General features: G+C 35.4%; 2 protein-coding genes across 4 annotated transcripts; one reads left to right on the top strand and one right to left on the bottom strand.

Annotated features, from left to right (window-relative positions):
• Nucleotides 1–4,743: 4,743 nt before the first annotated feature.
• On the top strand, nucleotides 4,744–7,394 carry LOC105209100 (xenotropic and polytropic retrovirus receptor 1-like). Of its 2 annotated transcripts, XM_011179297.3 has the most exons (8): nucleotides 4,744–4,899; nucleotides 4,959–5,351; nucleotides 5,414–5,675; nucleotides 5,733–6,103; nucleotides 6,170–6,512; nucleotides 6,572–6,738; nucleotides 6,869–7,002; nucleotides 7,070–7,394. In XM_011179297.3, exons 1-8 carry the CDS (start codon nucleotides 4,831–4,833, stop codon nucleotides 7,269–7,271), a joined length of 1,941 nt encoding a protein of 646 aa, XP_011177599.1. In that variant the 5' UTR covers nucleotides 4,744–4,830; the 3' UTR covers nucleotides 7,272–7,394. The 2 variants fall into 2 exon arrangements, with proteins under 2 accessions (XP_011177599.1, XP_054087300.1); XM_054231325.1 differs by lacking the exon at nucleotides 7,070–7,394 and having other exon boundaries at nucleotides 6,805–6,944.
• On the bottom strand, nucleotides 7,382–24,017 carry LOC105209101 (dynein axonemal heavy chain 6). Of its 2 annotated transcripts, XM_054231324.1 has the most exons (40): nucleotides 23,722–24,017; nucleotides 23,145–23,566; nucleotides 22,279–22,625; nucleotides 22,109–22,216; nucleotides 21,903–22,047; nucleotides 21,210–21,393; nucleotides 21,087–21,148; nucleotides 20,917–21,021; nucleotides 20,685–20,780; nucleotides 20,494–20,624; nucleotides 20,261–20,435; nucleotides 19,664–20,063; nucleotides 19,492–19,602; nucleotides 19,130–19,429; nucleotides 18,675–19,062; nucleotides 18,266–18,542; nucleotides 17,866–18,209; nucleotides 17,531–17,804; nucleotides 16,984–17,436; nucleotides 16,097–16,920; nucleotides 15,440–16,034; nucleotides 15,228–15,377; nucleotides 14,830–15,141; nucleotides 14,648–14,770; nucleotides 14,510–14,593; nucleotides 13,727–14,444; nucleotides 13,489–13,665; nucleotides 13,163–13,429; nucleotides 12,676–12,861; nucleotides 12,266–12,615; nucleotides 12,066–12,207; nucleotides 11,663–12,004; nucleotides 11,299–11,601; nucleotides 10,882–11,240; nucleotides 10,516–10,696; nucleotides 9,896–10,456; nucleotides 9,649–9,842; nucleotides 8,520–9,588; nucleotides 7,862–8,332; nucleotides 7,382–7,800 (listed from the first exon to the last, which is right to left on the bottom strand). In XM_054231324.1, exons 2-40 carry the CDS (start codon nucleotides 23,441–23,443, stop codon nucleotides 7,444–7,446), a joined length of 11,964 nt encoding a protein of 3,987 aa, XP_054087299.1. In that variant the 5' UTR covers nucleotides 23,444–23,566; nucleotides 23,722–24,017; the 3' UTR covers nucleotides 7,382–7,443. The 2 variants fall into 2 exon arrangements, with proteins under 2 accessions (XP_054087299.1, XP_011177600.1); XM_011179298.3 differs by lacking the exon at nucleotides 23,722–24,017 and having other exon boundaries at nucleotides 23,145–23,633.
• Nucleotides 24,018–24,320: the final 303 nt, after the last annotated feature.

The raw sequence follows: 24,320 nt of genomic DNA on the forward strand, positions 1-24,320 counted from the left end.
TTTTTTAAATATAAAATTTAAAATTAAAAAAAAATAAAAATTAAAATTCTGGATTCTAGATTCTAAATACTATAAATACAATTTTTTTAAATATTAAATTTAAATTTTTTTTAAATATATATTTTTTATATTTTAAAAAAATTTTAAATTTTAATTTTTTAGTTTAAATTTTAAATTTTATATTAAAAAAAATTTGTAAAAATTTCAAATTTCAAATTTTAATTGTTAATTTTCAATACATTTTACTTTTAACCTTTAATTGTTAATTTTTAATATTTAATTTTTAATATTTAACATTTAATTTTTAATTTTAATTTTTAATTGTTGAACTATATTTTTAAATTTTATTTAAAAAAAAATTTTAAATTTTAATTTTAAATTTTATATTTTAAATTTAAATTTTAAATTTTATATTTTAAAAAATTTTAAATTTTAATTTTTAATTGGTAAACTTTAATTTTTAATTTTAAATTTTAAATTGTTTTTTTTTTTATTTTTAATTTTATATTTAAAGAAAATGTAAAATTTTATTTATAGTATTTAGAATCTAGAATCTAGAATTTTAATTTTTATTTTTTATTTTAAATTTTTTATTTTTAATTTTATATTAAAAAAAATTAAATATTATATTTAAAAAAATGTTTAAAAAATTTAAATTTTAAACTTTTAATTTTTAATTATTAAAAATTAATTTAAATTTTATATTTTCAAAAATTTTAAATTTTAATTTTTAATTGTTAATTTTTCATTTTTAATTTTATATTTTAAAAAAATTGTAAAAATTGTTAATTTTAATTTTTGATTATTAATTTTTAATAAATTTTTTTTGTTTTAACTTCTAATTTTTAATATTTAATTTTTAACTTTTAATTTTTTATTTTTTATTTGTTATTTTTTATTTTTAATTGTTAATTTTATATTTAAAAAAAATTTTATATATTAAAAAGATTTTAATTTTTATTTTTAATTGTTAAACTTTAATTTTTAATTTTTTATTTTAAATTTTAAATTTTTAGTTTTTAAATTTTAAATTTTGATTTTTAATTCTTGATTGTCAAATTTAATTTTAAATTTTATGTTTAAAAAAATTTTTATAAAAAATTATGTTTAAAAAAAATTTTAAATATTTTAAATTTTAATTTTTAATATTAAATTTTTTTATTTTTATTTTTTTTTTAAATTGGTAATTTTAATCTTAATATTAAAAGCAAAATTTAAATTTTATATTTAAAAAATTTTTGAAAATTTTAAATTTTAATTTTTAATTCTTGATTGTCAAATTTAATTTTAAATTTTATGTTTTTAAAAAAATTTTAAAAATTTTAAATTTTAAATTGTTAATTTTAATTTTAAATTTTAAATTTTTTATTTTAAATTGTTTTTTAATTTTATATTTAAAAATAAAATTATATTTTATGTTTAAAAAAATTATAAAAATTTTAATTTTTAATTCTTGATTGTCAAATTTTAATTTTAAATTTTATATTTAAAAAAATTAAAAAATTTTAAATTTCAATTTTTAATTGTTATTTTTAATAATTTTTTTTTAACCTTTAATTGTTAATTTTTAATTTGTAATTTCTAATTGTTAATTGTTAAGTTTTAATTTCTTAATAAAAAAAATTAATTTTTAATTGTTCATTGTAAGTTTCTACTTTTTAATTTTTAATATTTAATTTTTAATATTTTTTTTTAATTTTTAATTTTTAATTATTAAACTTCAATTTTAAATTTTAATTTAAAATTTTATATTTGAAAAAATTTTAAATTTTAATTTTAAATTGTTAATTTTTAATTAATTTTTTTCTTTTTAATTTGTAATTTGTGATTTGTAATTTGTAATTTGTAATTTGTAATTTGTAATTTGTAATTTGTAATTTGTAATTTGTAATTTGTAATTTATAATTTGTAATTTGTAATTTGTAATTTGTAATTTGTAATTTGTAATTTGTAATTTGTAATTTGTAATTTGTAATTTGTAATTTGTAATTTTTAATTTTTAATTTTTAATTGTTAATTTTTAATAAAAGAAAAATTAATTTTTACTTTTCAATTTTTATTTTTAATTGTAAACTTTTAATTTTTAATAAAAAAATTTAATTTTTAATTGTTCATTGTTAATTTTTGATTTTTAATTTTTAATTTAATTTAATTTAATTTAATTTAATTTAATTTAATTTTATTTTATATTTATAAAGACTTCATATTCCAGGAAAACCGATAAGTAAAGAATCGCCAAAAATAGCTGCACTAAGTAAATATAAAAACAAAAAAACTGATTACGTAGTATGCAAAGAAATGAGAACGGGGAATATAGTACCGTTGCTCGATATAAGTACGGTAGTTGGTGCGCGCGGTGGTCAACGACGTATAAAAATGTGTTGCTTCCAATAGGACAAGATGTTGCTGCGAAATGGAATACTTTTGTGTTTATTTTTGAGTAAGTAAATATATTAAACTATTTATAATTGTTTATTTAATTTTAAATTAATACTTTCAGTTACTCGGGTATGTTCGGTTGTCGGTACGCGCGGTTATTAACGAAGTATTAAATTGTGTTGCGTTCGGTAAAAACAAGACAATTCGTGTTTGAAATTGAATAACTTGCAATTGAAATGTGAACTTTACTACGAAATGGATTAGTTTTGAAAAAAATTATTTATTTTTGAGTAAGTAAATATTTATAGTATAATAATTATAAGTGCTTATTGTTGAAATCAAAGTGAATGTAGCATCAATTAGTTTTCTATGCAAATAGCGGTAGATTTGGAAAATGAAGAGCGCATAAGTTTCTCTTTAGTCAATTCTTATGAGAGGAAATTTGTAGAAACCCAAATTGCTTTGTGGAGTATTTTGCGAAGCTATATTTTTAACATTTTAGCATGATGTGTGATTATTATCTTTTTTCGTTCTTTGATTTTTAATGAACATTACGTAAATTAAAAATAAAATAAAGTTTTCACATTAAATTTATTTTCACATTTAAATTTGTAATATTTATATTTTATTTTTATATAATTTTAATTATGCATTTTATATATTTTTCTAATTTCATTTCAGTATAAAATAGTAAGTTGGTGAGGGGAGTGTAAATTTGTGTGATTAAATAATTAGGGATTTTTGAAAGGGTTTGAGCAGGTTTCAGTAAAATTAAAGTAATGCTTTATGGGAGTTAAATTTTTAATAATGGGTTTATATGAAAGTGTTTTTATAGAGTGAATAGCTTGAAGCAATATTTTTTTGCAATTTTTGTAAATAAAATCAATTTAAGGTTTATAGTGCTTGTATGAAAATGTGTAAAAATATTAAAGGTGTTCAAAGTTCAAAGTTGTTTTAGAAAAAGTAAATAAAAATAGGTAAAGTTTATCATAGTTGAAATTAAAAGTAGAAAGTGCTAGGTGTGCAGATTAGGTTAGATATATGAGAAGTGTTTTTGTTCTATTGTTGTATTACTTATGCGGCGTACCCGAAGCTGTGGATTTTGCTGATCATCAAAGGTTAGTGAATATATTCTATTTGTCCTAAATACTCTTATCACAGTCTTGGTGTGTTCAAAAAAAAAAAATAAACAAAAATCAGTTGTCAAGCCTTGGCTTTTTCGCGATTTTCGTTGCTTATTCATGAATTCTTGGCCAAAAACAATACTGTAACGATGTCCCATATTCGCCAGACATGAATCCGTATGACTTTTTCCTATTTCCAAAAAATAAAGAGAATCCTAAAGGACCGTCGTTTTACAAGCATACGAGAAATCGGCCAAAGAGCTAAAGGTTTAGTTTAAGAAGTGTTTCGACGATGGGAAGAAGCATTGGCATACATCCATAATATCGAATAGGGACTATTTTAATAAAGGCGGCAACATAAATTTACACGAATGAATAATTTTTTTCACAAAATGAAAATTTACATTATTTTTTGAACACAATTTATAATAATTTAAAATTATATATACATTTTTTGATGGAAATTTAGAACAAATATGGATATTAAATATATTTTTACCAAATATTTATTTTTTAATAATTAAATGACTTACAACCACAATTTTTTATATCTACATTGCAATATTTTTTCGAAAAAAAATTTAATTTTTATTAACATGGTCATTTTACAATGATTATATATAAATATTTTTATTTATTTTCCATACATGTATATATTTTTCTATATATAAGATTTTTAAATATTTCTTATTACTTAACTCATTTACAGTGTTTGTAATTTTAAGATATTTTGCCAATTTTTTAAATTTAATTTTTAAACTGAAAAGCTGTGATTTTCCAGCTCTTACATTGAAAACATGCACCTTATGTGTATATGGCTTAGAGCAAACTATACGGATGAAAATTATTGCACTCTTCATACTGTTGCGGGGGGAGATATAGATCGATATCGCTGAATTTTGGAGCTTATTGTCTGGTATCATAGGAATGTTCATAGTTCAGGCGTTGAGATGTAGAATTTTTCCTAAGATTAGCGAAAATATTGTCTATACTGTCGATGAATTCTATATAATTGCATAAGTAGGTTCTAAATTTCAATGATCTCGTCCACTTTGGTTGGGTTGAGTGAGTACTCATAAAAATTGTGCACCAAGTTCTTCACTGCATTTCGAATTTAGGTCGGTTTTCTTTTCATGCTTTTAATTATAAAAATACACCGTCAGTTAGAGCATCATTTCTGAAAAAGTGTCTTACTTATAGAACTTTCCAATTAATGTAGATACTTTTGAAAAGTGTTTGAAAGCACTCGATATTGAAAACTAAAAATATTTTAATATTATCGCTCAAAAAATAGTAGTATTTTCACACATCTTCATTAATTGTAAATATGAAATTTACGGAGAGACTTTCCGCATTTTTGACGCCAGAATGGCGTAGTCAATACATCAATTACGAGGTCAGTAATAAACGAATAAATACAACCAAGAGAGTCTACCAAAATAACATAAATTCCAGCAACTAAAAGAGATGATCTTAATAGCGGTTGACAATGCGCCCACCGATCAATCAGAACTACGCGCAATTCAGTCATATCAAGCCGTCTTCGATGACAAATTCTTCGAGCGCTGCGATATGGAACTGCAAAAGGTCAACACCTTCTTCGCTGAAAAGTTAGCCGAAGCTAAACGCAAACATGTTGCCTTGACGAATGAGCTTAAGAAATCGCTGAGCGAAGCTGAGCAACGCGGCCGCATCTCAATACCAGATCTCTTAACAGTGTTATCAAAGAGTAAGAAGAAAGACTATCGCTTCGCTTTCAGTGAGTTGTATCTCAGCCTAGTGCTGTTGCAGAACTATCAATCATTGAATCACACAGGATTTAGAAAGATATTGAAGAAACATGATAAGGTCTGTGCGGGATTAAAGTTAATATACTGAATTCATATGTTTCGTGCTTCGCGCACTTTCAGTTACTACGCAATACCACCGGCAAGGAATGGTTTCAAGCGAATGTCGATACAGCATTCTTTTACACCAATCGTGAGATAATGAATCTGATACACGATACCGAGGATGTTGTGACCAACTATTTGGAGAATGGTGATCGTCAGCGCGCTATGAAGCGTTTGCGTGTACCACCGCTCGAAGAGGTACACCATCCGTGGACTTCGTTCCGTGTTGGCGTTTATTTGGGCGCTTTGGTAGTACTCTTCACAGCACTTGGCATTTCACGTGAGTGTTATGTGAGTCCTTCGTACTGCGCCACTCAACAGCAAATGCTCTTTGCAGTTTATATGACGGATTTGGATTCGACCAATTTGGACGCCTGTATCCGACTCTTTCGTGCCCCTTACTGCATAGCTATTTATTTGGCTTTGATTAGCATTAATATCTACGGCTGGCGTAAAGTTGGTGTTAATCATGTGCTCATTTTCGAATTGGATCCGCGGCAGTATTTGACCGCTGCGAATGTTATGGAAATGGCTGTCGCCTTGGCGGTAATCGTTACGATTGCCATGATCGCTTTCATACACTCGGCTTATTTGTATACGCCACGCTTCGTCTTTCCATTAACGCTGTTTATCACTATGGCCGTACTTTTAGTAAATCCCTTACCGATTCTAAATTACTCTGCACGCAAGTGGTTCCTCAAAGTCATGGTATCTTTATAGATTTCCATTTAATCATTACTCTCACATATTTTAATGCACTTATCCCCCAATTAGGGTCGCGTTATGTGTGCGCCATTTTTCCATGTGGGCTTCGCCGAATTCTGGTTGGGCGATCAGCTGAACTCGCTCGCCTATTGTGTGGTGGACTATGCGTACACTATCTGTTTTTACTGCACCAATTTGGACTTGAATAATGCTTTTGAGCCGCATGCATGTCTGGCACGACATCAGGTACTATTCCCGGTGGTTTTGGTGGTGCCCGCTTGGTTTCGTTTCGCTCAGTGTTTAAGACGCTATCATGACACGGGTAAGGTTTTCCCGTTCATCGTGAATGCGGGCAAGTATTCGATGTCATTTGTTGTGGCATTTTTCGGCTATTTCATGGCCGGCACGCGTCGTAAGTACACGCAGTGTTTTCGCTGTTTTCGTCCTATTACCACCTATTACATTTTTTAGACTCTTATGATTATTTCTTTGATAATCCATTTGTGTGGTTCTTTATAATATCGAATGTCATGCAAACAGTTTACACTCTCGTCTGGGATATGATTATGGATTTTGGTGTGTTCAAGAAGTTTAGTGGTGAAAATATCTTTTTGCGTGATCAACTACTATATCCGGTGGTGAGTAGTGTTGATAGGAATATACTTGCTTTAATCTTAGTGAATATTCTATCTGATTTTCATAAGCGGAATCTACTTCTGAGTCTTCTTATATTGTCATCGTAATCATTCCAAAACTTTTGCTTTTTAGAGCTTCTATTACTTTGCCATTATTGAGAATTTTTTCTGTCGTATATTTTGGGCCCTCAAGCTTTACTTATATCAGCAAGACTATATGACTGTATTTCATAGCAATTCGATTGCCAGTGGACTGGAAATGTTTAGGTAAACCTTGATATGAGTTTTAAGTATTTTGGGTAAAATATGTACTCTATATATATAATCCTTGTAGACGTTATGTCTGGAATTACTTTCGTTTGGAGAATGAACATCTTTTCAATGCGGGCAAATTTCGTGCTGTACGCGATATCTTTGTAGCACCAATTGATCCAGACGATGAAATCCAATTGCAACGCATAATGGATGAAGTCGATGGCACAACTAATCGGTCTTCAGTTGATAATGGTAATGGTATTGACATGAAAGAGGATTGAATAAAAAGAGATTCGTTACGGAAGAGCAATAATGATAAACAATTTTAAATTCTTACTGAAGATTCCTCATACTGTATTCCTTATAAATATAAAAAAAAATTATATTCGTTTTATTTATTTTTTATTAAAGTATTCATATCATACAAAAGTCAACATAAAATATATCCATGATTTATGAAATATTATCAGCAACACCAGAAACTAACGCGGTACCGCGTAAAATCCAAAAATCAGGTGGACTGCGGCTCTCCAACAAAATCGAGAGTATGAAGTTGGTAGAATGTCCTGTAGTTGAGAGCACACCAGAGCGAGCTTGGGTCTTATAGAGTGGCGCGTCATAACGATCACCAGGTACTAGCGATAAGCAGGGTATAAAACGTACAACCGGTAAACGACTAAAGAGTTCGCCATGACTCGCATCCCAGAGTCCACCCTTTTGCGATTCCCAACGTGCTGCCTCAATAAATATGCCGTGCACATTGATGCCAGCTTCACTCGATTCGGGTAGAGGGCCGTAAAGTCCTTCGAACTGAGAGGAAAAGAAAGAAAATTAGTTAAAATGAAATAACAATAGAAATCTTTAGACCCACATCTTTTCCGCTAACGCGCCGTTCGAAAACCGCCTGTTGTATGATGACCCAATCGTAGACTTTAAAATCGATTTTCAGCGAATCAATGGGTAGCACACGCTTACGCGCATGCGTCTGTAGTAAGCCGGTGAGAAATGATTGTGGAAAATAAAAACCGCTAATCCAATAGGAACGTGGTCCACCATTACGTGCCCAGTTTTGTATGAATTCAATGCGTCTTTGAAAATCTGCGATGTAATTTGGTAGTGGCTTGATGGAAAGAAAGCTTTTCTTAGCCCATAGATTGGGCACTACATTGGTGAGCAAAGCTTTGAAGACTTCCTCCAATTGTTCAGACATCACGACGAGACCTTTAATCGCTTTAGCAAGATTTATCAGACTGTCGTGAACTATTTTCAAGCTTATATTATAACGATCGATCTCTTGCACTAAAACGGTGGTTAGGGAGGGTTGTTGTCCTTTGGCGTCTAACTGAAATGAGTGAAGAAAGTTTTTTCGCTGTTTTAGGAGCTTAATACATATCAATGTTCATGAAAAACCTGGACTAAAATAACGAAATTTTAACTGTTTAGGCTTCAGCTCGACATCCGAGCTTATGACTGACTTTTTAGTTCATTTTACTAACGATTTGGTACGTGAAATGCTCATTAGTACTTACAACTGTCAGCGAATCGTGCAGCTCATCACGCTTTATCTTCGTTAGCAGCACACCTTGTATATAATCAATGACATCGAGTGCCGTCTCGTTTTCCTCCGCTTGTCCTTCATCTGCCGCTGCGCGTGGTTGTCCCAACAACAGCGTTGTAATAAAGAAGTTCGTTTCCTTCGTTTGAAAAACAATATTTGCATTTTGATTCATGCCAAAGATCTCCGGATCCTCAATAGTCGGGAAATTCTGTACATAATGTATATATTCATTGACGGTAAAACGTTGTGGATCGCAATAGTAGGGATCACCACGCGAGTACTTATAGCCTGGTTCGATAATTCTTGGTGACGAAAATGTTTTCAACACCGTTTTCAAGCAACGTTGATCCCAATAGTCGGTCACACGTCCACCCCAAGTGATCTCACCATTAATATAGAATATTGCGTCCCACGGAATGTCCTCAACTTTCGTGCGATTAATAAAGAATTCCAAAGTTTTGAGACCACAATCACGATCACTTTCATTGAATTCATACATAATATTCCAGCCGAGTGGACCAAATTTGCGACGCTCCAATATGACCGCATGAAACATACAAAGGCCGAAGACAATAGCACGCCACTTCTCATGCAATGCATGCTTTTCGAAGAAAGGTCTTTCCAAGTCATTGAGTGCACCCAAAACATTGGCTTTAATTCCCTTGGGTGGCTCATTCGTTAACTTCACTGAGTTTTGTAGTACGCTGATGGGGAAGTTCCTTGTTGGCATGGATGAAAGGAATAAACGGAAGTCGTCGTGCGCCTTGCTTATGCCCAACGTGATATTGCGCACAATAGTTTCCATCTGACGCATCCAGGATGTAGCCAAATGACAGTTCTGTAAGAATACCCAATGTCCGAGGCGCAAGCTTTTCTCAATCAAACTCTCGGCAATGGGTCCCTGTCCTTGTCCCAGCGAGATTGAATAGAATTTATCCATGTACTTCATTTCATCGGCAAATTTTAGAAAGCCAGCCATTGGATCTGAGCCCGTGGAGAGCACGAACACCATAGGTGTGATGCTGTTGGTATCGCCAAAACTAAGAAAGCGGACCAATTGAGTTATATTTTAAATGTTTGGTTTTTAACCCGTTACATACACTGTTTTCAATTGACTGCCTGCTGCAGAAGTTTCCGTAAAGTATTTACCAACCGTGGCCGTTAAATATAGCACAACGTGTAGCAGAAAACGTTCGCGTCGAAAGACTCTTATAAACATGAGCTTGTGAAATATAGTCAAACGTTTGTTCCACTTATCGACAGGTTGTTCTTTTGAGGTGGTAAAGTTGAAAGTCTGTAACACAGTTCTTCAATAGAAAAACTAGCTTTTATATAATGCCAACTCACCTCTCTGGTATTTTGTATCTCTAGAAAGAATGGTTTATTTAACGCTGCAGGAAAGCCTTTAAAATACTCTGGCAACTCTTCTTCCAGAAACAGACAAGTTTCCCAATCTTCGTCTGTTAGGAAAATATCGACTGGCTTTTCCTTATACGGTACGGCGCCCACACGACCGCGTGTCAGAAAATTCATATCGATTTGAGTAATGCGACCCTCTTGCTTTTCAATTGCTGTCGCTAATAGAAAACTAAATATAATCTTGTGGTTTTCAAATAGACCACGTGAAACATTTTCGAAAATCGCCTTCAACTCATCGAGTTTTAATTGAGTTATGCGCTCCTCGATTGTTTGCTTCGGATGTTCTTGACGTATGACATTACAGAATACTTGTGAAAAGTACTTCAAGCTGTACTGATACATGGGATCCACATCAGCCAAACCGGCTACAACAAAATAAAGTATAGCTCCGCGTGAAGCTAGTGAACGGTACTTTTCACGTGTGGCCGTTATGACTTTCTCCGTTTCTTCGGTGTCAATGAGACGTGTGGCAATAATCAGCGAAGTTTCCTGGAAGCGAGAATGAGCGATGAGAGGCTATAAAAAAGTGTGTATCGAAGACTACTCACCTTGGCATCATTGAGGGTTTCGACAAGCTCCTCGTCATCCAAAATATTTCCTTGTGAGTTGTAGAGCAATTTGAGTACTTTATCCTCCAAAGCCAATAATTGCTGTTTGTCTGTGTTGATTTTGACAATAAGATCGTTACGTTGAATTTCCATTGCCGGTAGTTCAATGGCCACGATGTCGCTATAACATTTGGAAGAATGTGTAGTATTTATTAGAGAAGAATAAGTTGATAGGTTCTTCTAAGAAGATATAGGAAACGTTATACATTTCTCGAGAAGAATGAAAACAGAAAGAATCTAATAATATAGATTCCACCAATTCTAGGTACAGGACTCACTAAAGTACCAAACCTTGTAGGTACTTACGCCAGCAGTTGATCCTCCAGTCCACTTTCTGTCACCAAGAAGTTGACCAATGTAACATTAATACAAATCTCGGGTAAATAATGAGGGTTCGCTAATTTTGTGGTCATGTAAAGCTTGAAATGTGGATCGTAGTCGATGACTACATCGCCCAACTTCAAGTAGACACGTCCTTCATGCACATAAGTCTCGCGTTGTAGTATCGGACGAATCGATGGATCAATGTTTTCATCGATATCTTCAAGTAACACCGGAAATCCTTGACGCACAGCATTTTCCAAAGTACGCAATAAAGTGCCGTCTGTCATTTTGCAAACTATAAGACCGTTCGCCTTCTCCATATTGCGAATCCAACGATTGGCCTGGAAGAAGTCTTATGAATAATATTTTTCAAATATATTTCTACAAATTACTGCACACCTGCTCTTGTGGATCGATCATAAGTGGCCAGCGCAGGGCACGCGTGGCATAGAGACCATTCTCAATTGAAACCGTATCTTTGGGTAAGCCATCCATGGTCCACTGACGCATTTCGTATGGATCGCCGAGCACTTTAAGTAAGAAGAATTCCCCACTCGAAGGTATTTGTTGTTCCTGACATTTGGCAACCCATTGTTCACACATTTCGTCACGATACTCCGTCGAAAAGGCGCCAAGATAGGCAACACAAGCCGCTGAGACCAACACATCACCCGGTACGCATTGTAGATCTTGTGTTAGGGTCTGAAATGTGTGGAAGTGTGGTCATATGATGATGAAATATGTAACAACGTTCGTTAATTACCTTCACAGTTTCCTTCCAGCGTATTTCCTCTTCAGACAGCGCAGACGTCAGACGTCCGGCGCGATTTATACGTCCATAAGTCAAATCGACAGCATCTTGTATAATTTTGAATTCACGATTTTTCTCTTCCAAGTCTTCTTGTAGCGCTTGTATTTTAGCCTCAACAGCGGCTAATTCCTTCTGTTTCTGCTTTAGTATGGTCATGATGGCTTTGAGCTCAGCATCCGCCGCTTCTTTGCGTTTCAATTTCGGCTCGACCACTTTGTAGACTTTAGAGAATTTATCCATAGCGAGCACCCACATACAAACCGACGAAGCGACTTTGCTGACCTTTTCCAATTTCTGTAGAACAGGATGTAAATCATATTAAGGGAGCGGAGTAGAAATGTTTCAGTAAACTTACCGCAGGCAGAAAGTCTTTGTGCTCAATATATTTCTTTAGTTTCTTAAGCACGTCTTCTTTAATGTGCTCCTTATCATATTCAAAGAGTCGCTTCAAGAAATTCACATCAGCCATGATACGCTTAGCGGAAGCCCAGTCGGTTCTAGAAATATTATTTTTAAATTGGAAGTGCAAATAATCTTTTATTAGAAGAATTTTACTTGGAGCCCAATAAAATACACACGGCCTCCATGGTGAACTGTACCAGTGCAGGTGGTGTGGTAAAGGACTTTAATTCATTGATATCTGCCTTTGTCAAGTTCTTTAATGCTTCGTCGGCGTCGCGCAGCGCTGGCATCGCAATTTCCAAATCTTTATTAGCATCATCTGAGATCACTTTGCAAACGGCAGCTTTCTCTTTGGCCACATTCTCATCACGCATAACGCCCTCCTTCACTTGATCCGCTTGTTTCGTGTCAAAGTTTAGGCGATCAACCAATTGTTTCATGATAGCAGACTTCTCGTCCAATTGTGGCACCATTACTTCGAGCTCTTTTTGCATAACTGCGATCTTTGAAAAATGGAAAAGAAATATGATAAACCTTGAGGCTTAATGAAGTTGTTAGCTTACAATATCATTGGTCGCCAAAATTTTATTCAAGCCATTGGCAATACGCTTTCGTTTAGCGATTATCTCATCGGATTTAACTTTCAGTAAGTTTTGATACAGCTTCAACAGTTCCAAATAACTGCTCGGGGTGGTGTAGTAATGTCGCTTCATTTCCTTGTAAAAACGTACGGATGCTTCTTCAACAGTCTGTGGGAAATAAAAGAAAGTAATTTATTAGTTTGAATTAATTATTAATTCCGTAGCTAAAGAAGTTCAAGGTTCAAGATTTTGTTTTATATTGAGTCTACTTTTAGACCAATAAGACTGAGAGGGAACGATGATTTGGTTTAACAATCGACTGTCTGGAACCATAATAGGTTCGCTTTAGTCCTATATATTATAAAGGAATTCGAAATATACCAGATAGGGACAGAAAACGACCTAATATGTACTACTATACTTTAAAGATACGTCCGACTATATTCAGCAATACTAAAAATTCAATTACCTTATGCATAAACACCGTAGTGCTTGCCAAGGCTACACGATCCTTCTTGTCACGCGCAATATCTTGTAGTACGCCCAAAGCCACCGAGTATAAGGCCTCTGTAGGCCAATTTGAGAACCAATCAATGGTGGTACAGTTCACCAAAGATGGAAACATGCGACAACGACGACGAAAAGCATCACCGACTGGACTCATAGAGAGCACGACATGTAAATTATTGCGTACACGATTGATGAAGAACTTATAGATTTCGTCACGACTACAACCCTGTAAAAAGTTTAATGTTTAGGAAAAAAATTTAAAAAAATATATAAACATATATATACCCCAGACGTTGCGGCATTACAAGCTTCTCGTGCATCTAAGATAACTTTCTCATAGTCGTCACCTTCAAAGAGATTCGGCACTTCACCCGAGTTAAGCATATTGTTTATGTCTTCTAAGAATTCTTCTTCCACAATTTGTGTATCGATCATTAAGAAGACCACCGGGTTGTTTTCAATCTGGAACACATTTATTTTGAGGTTACTGCTTCAGATATTCAATACAATATCAGCAACTCACCCCTGCAAAACGATAGATAATTCTCAGATCCTCATGAAAGCCATTTATATCATAGTTTCGCTTCAATTCGATTTGCAAACATTTGTACTCGTTAACGTGTGCGGCAAGTCGTGTCAACGATTGCTTACCCATACCAGCCACACCCACCAACAAACCATAACCACGATCACTACGCAGCAAACGCGCCAAACGCACAGTGTGCTCCAAAGCATCTTGAAAGAGTATGAGACGCATACTCTTACCCGTCATCGAGTTGTAATCCTCAATGTAGTCGTTGAGTATGCTCTCCAACTTCTTATGATCACTGATCTCTTCATATATGCGTTCGTTTTTCGGTTTACCAAATACCATGAAATCACCAAAGAGTATGGGTGGTTCTTCCTTTTTCATAACTTCCCGATTGAAATGCTTCAAACATACTTCATGCATGATATTATTAAATATGCCTTTATCCTCATCGTTGATCAAACGATCGTGGAATACACGCGTTGTCTCATGAAAGAAGAGACGCAAAATTTGTATTTCTTGATTGTAATGCGTGTTGCTTGCTTGTAGTATGCCCTGTACGCATTTCGATAAATCTCTCAAATTAAATATATAATGAGATTTATCTGGGGTTGGTAACATCTCGTTGGCAATTCTCGAGTAAACATCGACGCAAGCGTTGACTATGGGTATGGAGAGTGGGCGTATGACCGATGAGAAGGTGTCGAGGAAACTATAAGAATCGATATTGAAGATAGTTTGAAGTAGAAAAGGATAATTCTGATAATTTTAGCTCACCCTGTTAGTATTCCAGCGAATATAGTCGTCAAGGTGTCATTATTCGGTTTAGGTAGTGAGAACAGCGCGAAGTGTCTTACATAACTGTGAAAAAATTTTGTTTAATGGGTGTTCTTAATAAGATTAGGATTTACTTACCGTGGCGTTAGTGGATTTCGTCCACCCCCTGGTGGTGCGCAGGCACAACCGAGAACCACATCTAAAATCTCTTTCCAAAAGAGCTTCTCACGATCATATAATCCCTTGAAATCCAAAAATTGTCTGTGGAAAGTAAATAAAACTATGAAAGAAATATTATTTTTAAAAATTTTCATTCTCACCTCAAGAGCTCAATCGCCGGTTGACTGCCGTATGTATCCAACCGCGGCATATTCACATCGTCTATGAACACGATCACCATTTTACCGAATGGAGCACTGAGTTGTGTACGCTTTCGTTTTTCTAATTGAGCCTCGACCATTTCTTGGGTACGCGAGCTACCTGTTTGTGCCGAGAAATTCAGTAGCACTGGTACGACGTTGCCCTTTGATAATTTCTTTAGTACTGAGGTGGCTAGAACTGATTTGCCAACACCGGTGTCTCCGGTAAACATAACGGGGAATCTTCGATTAAAAAGCAATTCTGATACGTAGCTAAGAAAAGAAGAATACCCTTTTTTTAGAGTGGCGTGTACGCGGAAAGTTTCTGATTCCTTTTGAGAGCTTATTGATATACTTACCCATACTTGGTCGTATCTACAGTCGGTACTTGCATGTCGAAATATTTCATTTCAGGATCAAAAATAAATTGATCAATTATGGCATTCCAGTTTTCCCACCGCTTAGTCTCCATATTGATATAGTAATCCCAGAGTGTGCCGGGAGGAAAGCTGAAATGAAAGTTGGCTTATTTGAAACTTGCTTTAAGGCCTACATATAACTGGCAACTTACTCAAAGTTCGCATCATCTGCCACAATTTCTCTGATCTTACGTTCGAAACCATCCTTCTCGGCGTCTTTGAAATTTGAAGCGACAGACCATAAGACACCCCAACCAAACATTTTACTCAACAGTGGTTTATACTCATCCTCTGTGCTATTGATCCACTTTTTCTGCTCGATCAACGAAGCCAAGAGTTCACAGAGTAAACACACCTTGGCGCTTGTCACCTGATGTATCATGTATGTGCCGTATTTGTTGGCCCACTTTAATTTCTTGTTGAAATACTTGATGAAGAGCGAGTAGAGGAATTCCATTTGTTCAGAGGTCAGTTTACTCGCGATTTCGCTTGCTTTCCACGAATCGACTAAGGGCAGCCAGCCCAAATCATCGGGATCCACATAAACCATGCCACAGCGTGAGACCGTGGCAGGCGAGGCTTGTGCCAAATCTTGTACTTCGAAAACCATATGTACCCAAGCGGTTAACTTGATACGTTCGGAGTTTGCTAGACACAGCATTTTATTATCGTCCAGTACAGTATTCAAATTTTCAATCCATACAGCGTCGACGGGACCATCGCATATGATCCATTGATGTAGTTCCTCTGTGAAGCAGAAAAGAAGGAGTTTTTGTTATATTTGTTGTATATTTTCTACAGTACCTTACCTTCACAATTCACTGCTGTACGCACAGCCAAACCCAATAAACCATCTTGCCATTCTAGCGTCTTTGAGTCCACGTAACCATAGAGCTCATTAATATGTACCGCTTTCGGATTCATTGTTTGCATAGAGACGGGTTTAAAGTTCGGACCTGGTACTTCATTCTCATACAAATAATTAAATGCAAATGCCAGATTGTGCAGCACTGTCGTTTTGCCGCCACCTGTTGGCCCGACCAACATGACACCCCAACGTACACACATTGTCTCGTATAACTGTATACCTTTACGCAGCGTGATTGCCACGGGTTGTAGATTCTTCAATTTTAGTCCTTCAATCATACCTTCTTCCAAATCTGGATGTGATGAATCGGGCAATTCCACACCCGGAAACAAATCACTAAGTATACCACGAAAGAGTCCAGCATCCTCAGCCAAAAACTTTGGTATATTAGAGTCACGCAAAGCGGCGATGAGTGTTATGTCTTCACGTTGATCGGGCGCAGCACGTTTCAAAGCACCCGCCATGACCAGCACAGACTTAACAGCACGCATACCGAAATCGTAGTGATTCTGCTGACTGAGCTGTTCACTGCACAACTTGTACATCTGTACCATTTTGTGTGCGAGTATTTTCGGATATTCAAAACCCTCTGAGTATAAAATAACCTCAGAGATAAGTGCATAATCCGGCACCATCATAGACATGGGACGGAAGAGTGCTTTTAGATTATCAGGTAATTCTGTACGTCCGGCATAACCCGGATTCATGGTGATGAAGACAGCGCAAGATTTGTTCAGTTTGATCTCGCGTCCCTCAAAGATGAAGCTGTAATGGGCGAAAGCTCATTAGAACTCTTAATTGAAGCCGATATTAGGATAGTTTCCATACCGTTTAGCATTTATTACTTTGGCATTTCGTATAGTAATCAGCTGCTGTGCAATCACAGACAACACTTCAATATCGATACGATTGAATTCGTCAAAGCAACACCAAGCGCCACATTGCGCCAAACCAGAGAAGAAGCGTCCCATCATTTTGTAGTCCAGGCCCTCGGAGCAATTGAAGACGACACATTGCTTGGCCACGGATTTGGCTAAATCCTTGGTTGTCTCCGTTTTACCCGTACCGGCTGGACCCGCTGGTGCGCCACCCAAGTCCATTTGTAAAGCGCCCATCAAACAGAGGTAACAGCGATCTGTGAGTGGTGTCAATACCAGTACACCACCGGCACCTAAGTATTCATAGTAGTAAGGTATATTGGCTGATGCCATGCGTGTGTAGACGCTGTCTGTGTCGATGCTCCAGTAGAAGCGTAACATCTTTAGCCAGTTGAAATCAGTACTGGGAAAGATAATGTCGTTTAATATGGATTTTTGGGTCATAAATTGAATTAATGAAAGGTCAACGGAAGTTACAAAGTCTAAAAACCACTCACTTCTTCGTCACCTCCTTATCTATCAAAAGTGTTACCGAATCCTTAGCATGCACATCGATTGTGATGAGCGCACAAAGCACTTTACGCAACAATGAAGTTATATCCTTACGGGTTAGAGCCGCTAAGGCAGCTAAATTTTTGAAACATTTCTTTTCAAATTCTTTCATTTTTTTAATCTTGGTGGATGGATCGGTTCTTGGATTATCCAAAATAAAATGAACATCGGCGGCCCACTGTTGTTGCGATATTGTTAGCACCACCTGATTGGGATGGTCTGAGAAAAGATACATTTTTAATACAAATATTTGTAATTGAAAGAAAATAAAATTCTGTACCCTGAAACCATTCATCGCGCTCTTTAGCCGGATAACATTGATAGCCGAAACGCATATAACGCTTGACAGCAATAAACATTGCCTCCTCGACTTTGCTGAGCCACTCTTCGACAGCACCACGTGCTTTGAGCCCTTTACCAAAGAGCAGTTTTTCGCCTTCGGGCGAAATGAAGGCAATTATATCGTTTGTCGGTATCATTTTACCGCCATCACCGCTCTCCTTCTGACCAAACTCCAGCCGATAGATGGCGTCGAAGCATTTGCGCAAGTGCGGCTGTACAGCTTGGGGCACACGTGTCTGAGCTAAAATCTCGAGTAGCTCATCATTGGATAAGAAATAGAACCTGATAAAATGAAAAATTATTTAATATTCATTAAGAAATTATAAAATTTCCATTACCTTGGGAACACCACACGCTTCACTTCGAGATATGCCTCCAGACCGCGACTAATCAAGTCCAGCAAGCGATTATTTTCATTAATTTCGTCGAAGGTATCACGATCGGTCATAACCGGCAGCGCTAGAGCAACCTTCTTCGCAGTACGCATAATTGTTTTGAAGCTTTTGTCGACAGTGAAAAACATTTTCGCCTCCTGTGGCAACTGACGTTGTATGTCGGGGGATGAGAATATCGCCTCCAAATATATCCATGTTGTTTGACAGTTCATCCAGACCTCTGTATTAAGAAAGAATGAGTAAATTAGTATATATAATAGAAGAGAAGAGGAAGGAGGCAAATGCAGAAGACTAAGGTGATGCTCAGAAGGAATCTAGTTGGTTCTTATGCGCAAGGAATCAATAATCGTACCCAACATCTCATTGAACAATTCCATCAGTTCGATCCACTCTTCGATTTTGGATTTTATCGGCCCCACAAACTTCGAAGCAGCTATTGTATTGATGTTTACAGTCGAGTCATCTAAGATTACTTGCAATTCCTCTGTGCCGGCCAGTATAAATACATCCTTTTGATCGTGATGACTGACAATCGCCAATTCCGTTTCCTTCCATATATTTTCAATATTCCTCAGCATTGCTTCGAGCTGTGACTCGCCGGTAGCTTGTGCTGAAATTTCCATCAGTATAGCGGCCTTATCTGGTTCGAATGCACCAGCCGCCTCATAGGTGGATATACGTATGCCCTCTTCTTGAAAGACGCGTATATTCAGTGCCGCCTCTATCTCGGTCCAGTGTCGCTATGATACAAAGGTAAAACGATATATAGAATCATATCTAAAAGAGAAATATATATCGTATGCTTACCGCCTTGAAATTGGGGTTTCGTAGGAAACCAATAACTGGCAACTTCAGTCTGAACTCTTCGGCAGAGTCTTTCATCTTTGGCACTATATTATTTGGTGGTAGATATTTTTCGAATTGCAAACAGTTTTTAAGTATTTTCATATTCAAATTATTCATTTCTTCCACATTCAAGTTGTTGAACTCCGTATCAACCCAAGTATCTAAAGCAGTAAACCATTCGTCCAGCGATTGCCATAAGTTGGTGCGTAGTCGGATCTCTTGGAATGTATTGTCCATTTCGAAAAATTGCGATATATCAATCTGTGTATATTAAGAATGAGTTCCAATATATATAAACTTTGTTAAAACTTTGCTTTCATTACCTTAAACTCCTTTTGATAACCAATATACTCTTCAGCACGTTCTTTACAGTCGCTAAGTTTCTTTAAGAGATCATCTAACATGGCCCTCGCTTTTTTGCTGCCTGTTTTCAACTGTTTAGGGTAGAAATATATTATAAATATTATAAAGCATTTAGCAGCCCTCTCAACCTACATCTAATAATTCGGGAACTTGCACCGCAAGCGCTATTTCATGTATCTCCTCATACAAGATCTCAATATCGGCTAGCATGCGTTCGTTTAACTGATTTATGAACTCGGGTCGCTTCGCTTGAGTCTGTTTCAGCGATTCAAAACCTCTATTCACCAAATCTTCGCAATCCATATAGTCTTCGCGCCTCTCATCTTCGCATGGTATTTCGAATTCTTTAATGATCATGAACAAATCATGAGCATAGTCAATATCTTGAAAGAGTTTGTTGAAATCTTCATCAATACGCTCCAGCATGCGTATATGTTCGACAATCTCCAATGTAGTTTCTGGTTCGGTGCGTATGAGACTGATGACATCGTGTGCCTCTTGTGTAATACGATCCACTTCGTCGGCGGCTAGTCTGTACAATATTGTATAGAGTTTTAGGGGAGTTTTTAGATTCTACTAAGTCAAGAGATATCTCTTATTAATATTGTTTGATTGTCTGGTTTGAAATCTAGACACTAAATCTAAATCCAACCTGCTTCAAGGTTCAAAGGTCGAATTTTAAGACCTCTTTGACTTTAGATTTGTATTCCTGTTTGAATCCTTACTCACTTTGGTATATATGTTGCAAGGACATTTTGCAGACTATGACAGATCGGGGTAACGGTTTCCTTAAAGCTACTTTGAGTCAATTTCAATAGACCCAAGTTAACAACCGATAAAATGCCATCCAAAGCGCGTACATTATTGCAGTAACGATGACAGTAAGCCCGTAATGCATCCAAATCTAAAGGATAGAGAAACGATTGGATTCAAGTTATATAATAATAGCTTAAAATAGTTACCTCGCTCCGATGTAAGTAACTTCGGATCTGTAGTCATATCGATCTCATAATTAGTGCGTATATTTTCGAAACGTTCGGCATAGAGCATAGCCTTTTCATATGCGTTGCGTATATAGGCGAATATAAGTTTGCTGAGAAAAGAAAGCCGCATTATTAGTTTTATATAAAATAATATATAAAGTAATACCCACCGATCGGTTTGAAATTGGACGTCGGTACGCAAGAGAAAATTCAAATCTGGTGCGGTCATTGCTAAGCGCTCCTCCTGGCGACCCATGATGGAAGGTCTAAAAGAAGGGGAGGCGTAGTGAGAGATATAAAAGAAAATAGTAAAGAAAATGTGTGATAATGGGAAAGAGAGAGAGAAAGAGAAAGAGAGCAAGAGTGAGAGTAATCAACTTATTTCTTTTATAAATTACATACTCTGTATATTGATAAAACATCTTGTCATCTGTGTAATTTTCCATTTCGGATACTGTCTCCAATATCAGCGAAGAGATACGTTGGAAAATATGCTTCAGTACCTCTCTAATGGATGAAAAAGCATTTTATATAATAAAAAAAAATAGTTTTCCAAAATAGTTTATTCATACTCTGAGGGATCCACATCAATGCGATCCGTTAGCATATAAAGTTCCGCTATGAAGAAAGGATTCTGTAATGAAAAGAGACATCATGAGTTTCCCCTTAATCTCCGTTAATTTTTACTGTAATACCGTTGGTATATTTTCCGGACGCGGCGCTTCGATTTGCTCATCCAGTCTTTGATTTTCTTGCAATTCTTCCATAGTCGGCGCGATCTTGTGATGTACTGCCATTGATTCAACTAATGCATGAAAACTCCTTGCGGTCAGTTGGTGCAACAAGTGGTACATTAAATTATCGCAATAGCTTAGGAAGCTGAAAGGATATAGAAAATTATGAGAAGATGAGTGTATTGATATAATACGAGTATAGGAGAATATTTTCAAGATTTGTAGATGAGTTAAAGCGTACAAATTGAGATTTCAAGATGTCCAGATAGGAAAGTTGTACAAAAAGATTACAGAGGCGACATGCAGAAGGTTTTATTTCGAAGTTATTCGACTCGTAGGCTTAAAGGATGTCTTAAGTCGACGGAAACGTCATATGTCTACTATCCGTTATCGCAGAATATATGAAGAGTAGGCGGTTCTGTCAGAGTCTCATTTGTATTTTCGATCGAAAGGATGCCGCACCCGTCTTAGGTCTCAAAGAGGTCACAATAGACCACTGGTCGTGGTGCTTTCCTCAAAATCAATATCTATCTAGGTCTCAAAGGTGGGCTTGACCGAAAAGAATTTGGTCGAGGTTCGCACTTCGAAGGAATATTTTTATCTTGGGGTCTGTGATAGAAACATTTATTACCGAAAAGAATTTTTTTAACTTACTTAGAAAGCATTTTGCAAAAGTTTCGCTTTTTTGCACGATCTGTGAAATTCATGGCTTCCTTCATTTTCTTAATTGATGGGAAGAAATTGATCTCATCAGTGGGAAAGAAACCGCGCTGTACTATAGCAGCGGTGCAGGCTTCAACTGCAGACGGTAGAAAAATAATTAAAAAAACATTTTCAATTTATATTATTCGTGGACTCACATAACATCGTTTTGGAACGATCGTGAAATTCGCGCAGCGTCGACTTCATGCGTTCATATACACGCATTTGCGTCTCCAAGAAATAAAATGGATGCCATTCTTCGATAACTGTAATTTGAATTCGAATCACGCTAAAATCCATAACTAAAAACCTTTTCAAAAACCGTTACCTGCCATATTAAGAAATGACAACTTATTCAGTTGCACTATATCTGCGCGAAACTGTAGAATCGCCTTGGCTAGTGGTGGTATTGCGATGAAGAGATGTTCTCGCAAGTAGTTGCGTGCGTCATTCTGTTTGCGCCACTTCACGGTCTTCTCCCAGACCTTGAAACCCTTCCACACGCGAAATACGGCAAAACTGTGTATCTTAATGATGCTTAGGAACTGTTGGAACTCCTGTTGCCATTGTGTGAGTGGCGTGAAAAAGTTCTCCGACAAATGCCAATAGGTAACACCATGTCGACTCATCGTGAAATATTGGTGTTTATTCGGTAGCTGTGCGTATTCCACTTCCCTGTTGGGATAATAAAATTTGGATAAACCTCGTTAAACTATTAGAATATTTTCCAATATTCATTCGTAAAACGTCCAAGCTATCTTTATGCACTAAATACTTTAAGATCCCACACAGAATCACATCTATAACCTCTAAAGCAGCTGAAGAACCTTCAAAAAAGGTTTTTCTGTACCCTTCGGATTTCTAAAATCGTCTTATAATTTTAATTCCATATTCCATATAAACTTATTCTCCTTAAAAAGATTAGGGACAAGGTAGAGGGCCTTGGAATCGGCTTGGATCTTTTCCTAGATTAACGACTAACCTAACCTCAGGTTCAAAACAAAATCACGGAATCACTTTTCACGGAATTGTCTAATTTATTTACATCCTAAAAGTAGGCTACATTTTATGTTTTTACATCCTCTCAAAAAAATAAGAAATTTCCGTTTGACTAGCGCTCGAAAAAAAATTATGAAATGGGAATTCTTCGCACAAACAAAAAAATTCAAATTTGATTCCTTTGTAAATACTCACATTAAACTGTAGGGCGTGAAATATTCGCTCGATTTGCTGAGCATATAGGTCAAATAGACGAAGCGGTCATCGGGATAGTTGCGCACGCGATTAATTAGCTTATTCAAATCCGGTATGAGTGAGGCGCCTGTCTTCATGGCGACCGTTTGACGTGCTGATTTATTGTCATAAGCGCTCGTACGTCTGCTGACTTGCGGCATATTGACGTGAAATGTCGCCTTTTTGCCCTGTAACGGTGCATATCTGATTTGCATTTCTTTCGCTTGCGAGCGATACTTCTCCATTTTCTTGCGATCCATCGTTTTTAGTCTCTCTTATTTCTTCTTCTTATTTTTTATGTGCTTGTTGCAAATATTTGCTGTATATTTATATTATTTTAATATTTCTTTGATTTTTCTTCAATAAAGAATAATTTTCTTTTTCTGAAAATCAAAAAATTTTCAAAAATAGCAAAATTCAATTTTTCTGTAAGTGGCACAGTGGCTTTCGGTGAAAAAGTATACTTAGAATTGAAAAATATTTTCTGAAATGAAAGTAAACAATTTTTTTCCATGTTGCCTTGTTTTTCATTGTTCACCTCGTTTTATTGGGTTTGTCATGGCAACATTGCGGTTGTGAGGCACCTGTTGCATGTTTGTTTATATTTTTGTTAACATATTTTTGTTTATTTTTCATGACTTTTGTTTATTGTTTATATTCTGAAGTCACTTTGAGATCACCATAGTAACGGAAGTTTGTTTAATTTGATTTTTGACTTTCTGTCTTTTTGACTGAAGTGTGTTTATTAGTGCTGGGCTTAAGATCAAGATATTTTTGTTTTTCTGGAATAATTATACTTTCGTATTAAAATTCATATTTGTGTTCCCTCGAGATTCTCCAACATTTTATATTGCTTTGTTCGGTTGACTCTTTAAATAAGTTTTACTGCAATCTGCCTCGAAACAGCTAAACGAGGGTTAGGAAATTTGTCAAGCTAGAAATAAAGATTTATCTGTGCCTGTGAGGTTTCCTCGCTTATTAAAAGTAGATTTTTACAAATTTCGGGCGAGTTTTTAACCATCTAACGTATTAAAGATAATTCTACACCCAACCCACTCAGTCTGTTGAAGTTCATCTTAATTCATTCGTTTTATTGCTTTTTTTAATTAATTTGAAAATCTATGAAGAGTGATGTTG

Source organism: Zeugodacus cucurbitae, chromosome 5 (genome assembly GCF_028554725.1).
Source record: "Zeugodacus cucurbitae isolate PBARC_wt_2022May chromosome 5, idZeuCucr1.2, whole genome shotgun sequence".
Lineage (NCBI taxonomy): Eukaryota > Metazoa > Arthropoda > Insecta > Diptera > Tephritidae > Zeugodacus > Zeugodacus cucurbitae.

Excerpts from the sequence above, each read along its gene's own strand:
- LOC105209100 (XM_011179297.3), top strand. The coding sequence starts at position 4,831 with ATGAAATTTACGGAGAGACTTTCCGCATTTTTGACGCCAGAATGGCGT. Across the intron at positions 4,900-4,958 it reads GTCAATACATCAATTACGAG|CAACTAAAAGAGATGATCTT; the intron begins GTCAGTAATAAA and ends CATAAATTCCAG. Across the intron at positions 5,352-5,413 it reads TATTGAAGAAACATGATAAG|TTACTACGCAATACCACCGG; the intron begins GTCTGTGCGGGA and ends GCGCACTTTCAG.
- LOC105209101 (XM_054231324.1), bottom strand. The coding sequence starts at position 23,443 with ATGGATCGCAAGAAAATGGAGAAGTATCGCTCGCAAGCGAAAGAAATG. Across the intron at positions 19,430-19,491 it reads GTTATCAAAAGGAGTTTAAG|ATTGATATATCGCAATTTTT; the intron begins GTAATGAAAGCA and ends TAATATACACAG. Across the intron at positions 11,241-11,298 it reads TGATCGATCCACAAGAGCAG|GCCAATCGTTGGATTCGCAA; the intron begins GTGTGCAGTAAT and ends GACTTCTTCCAG.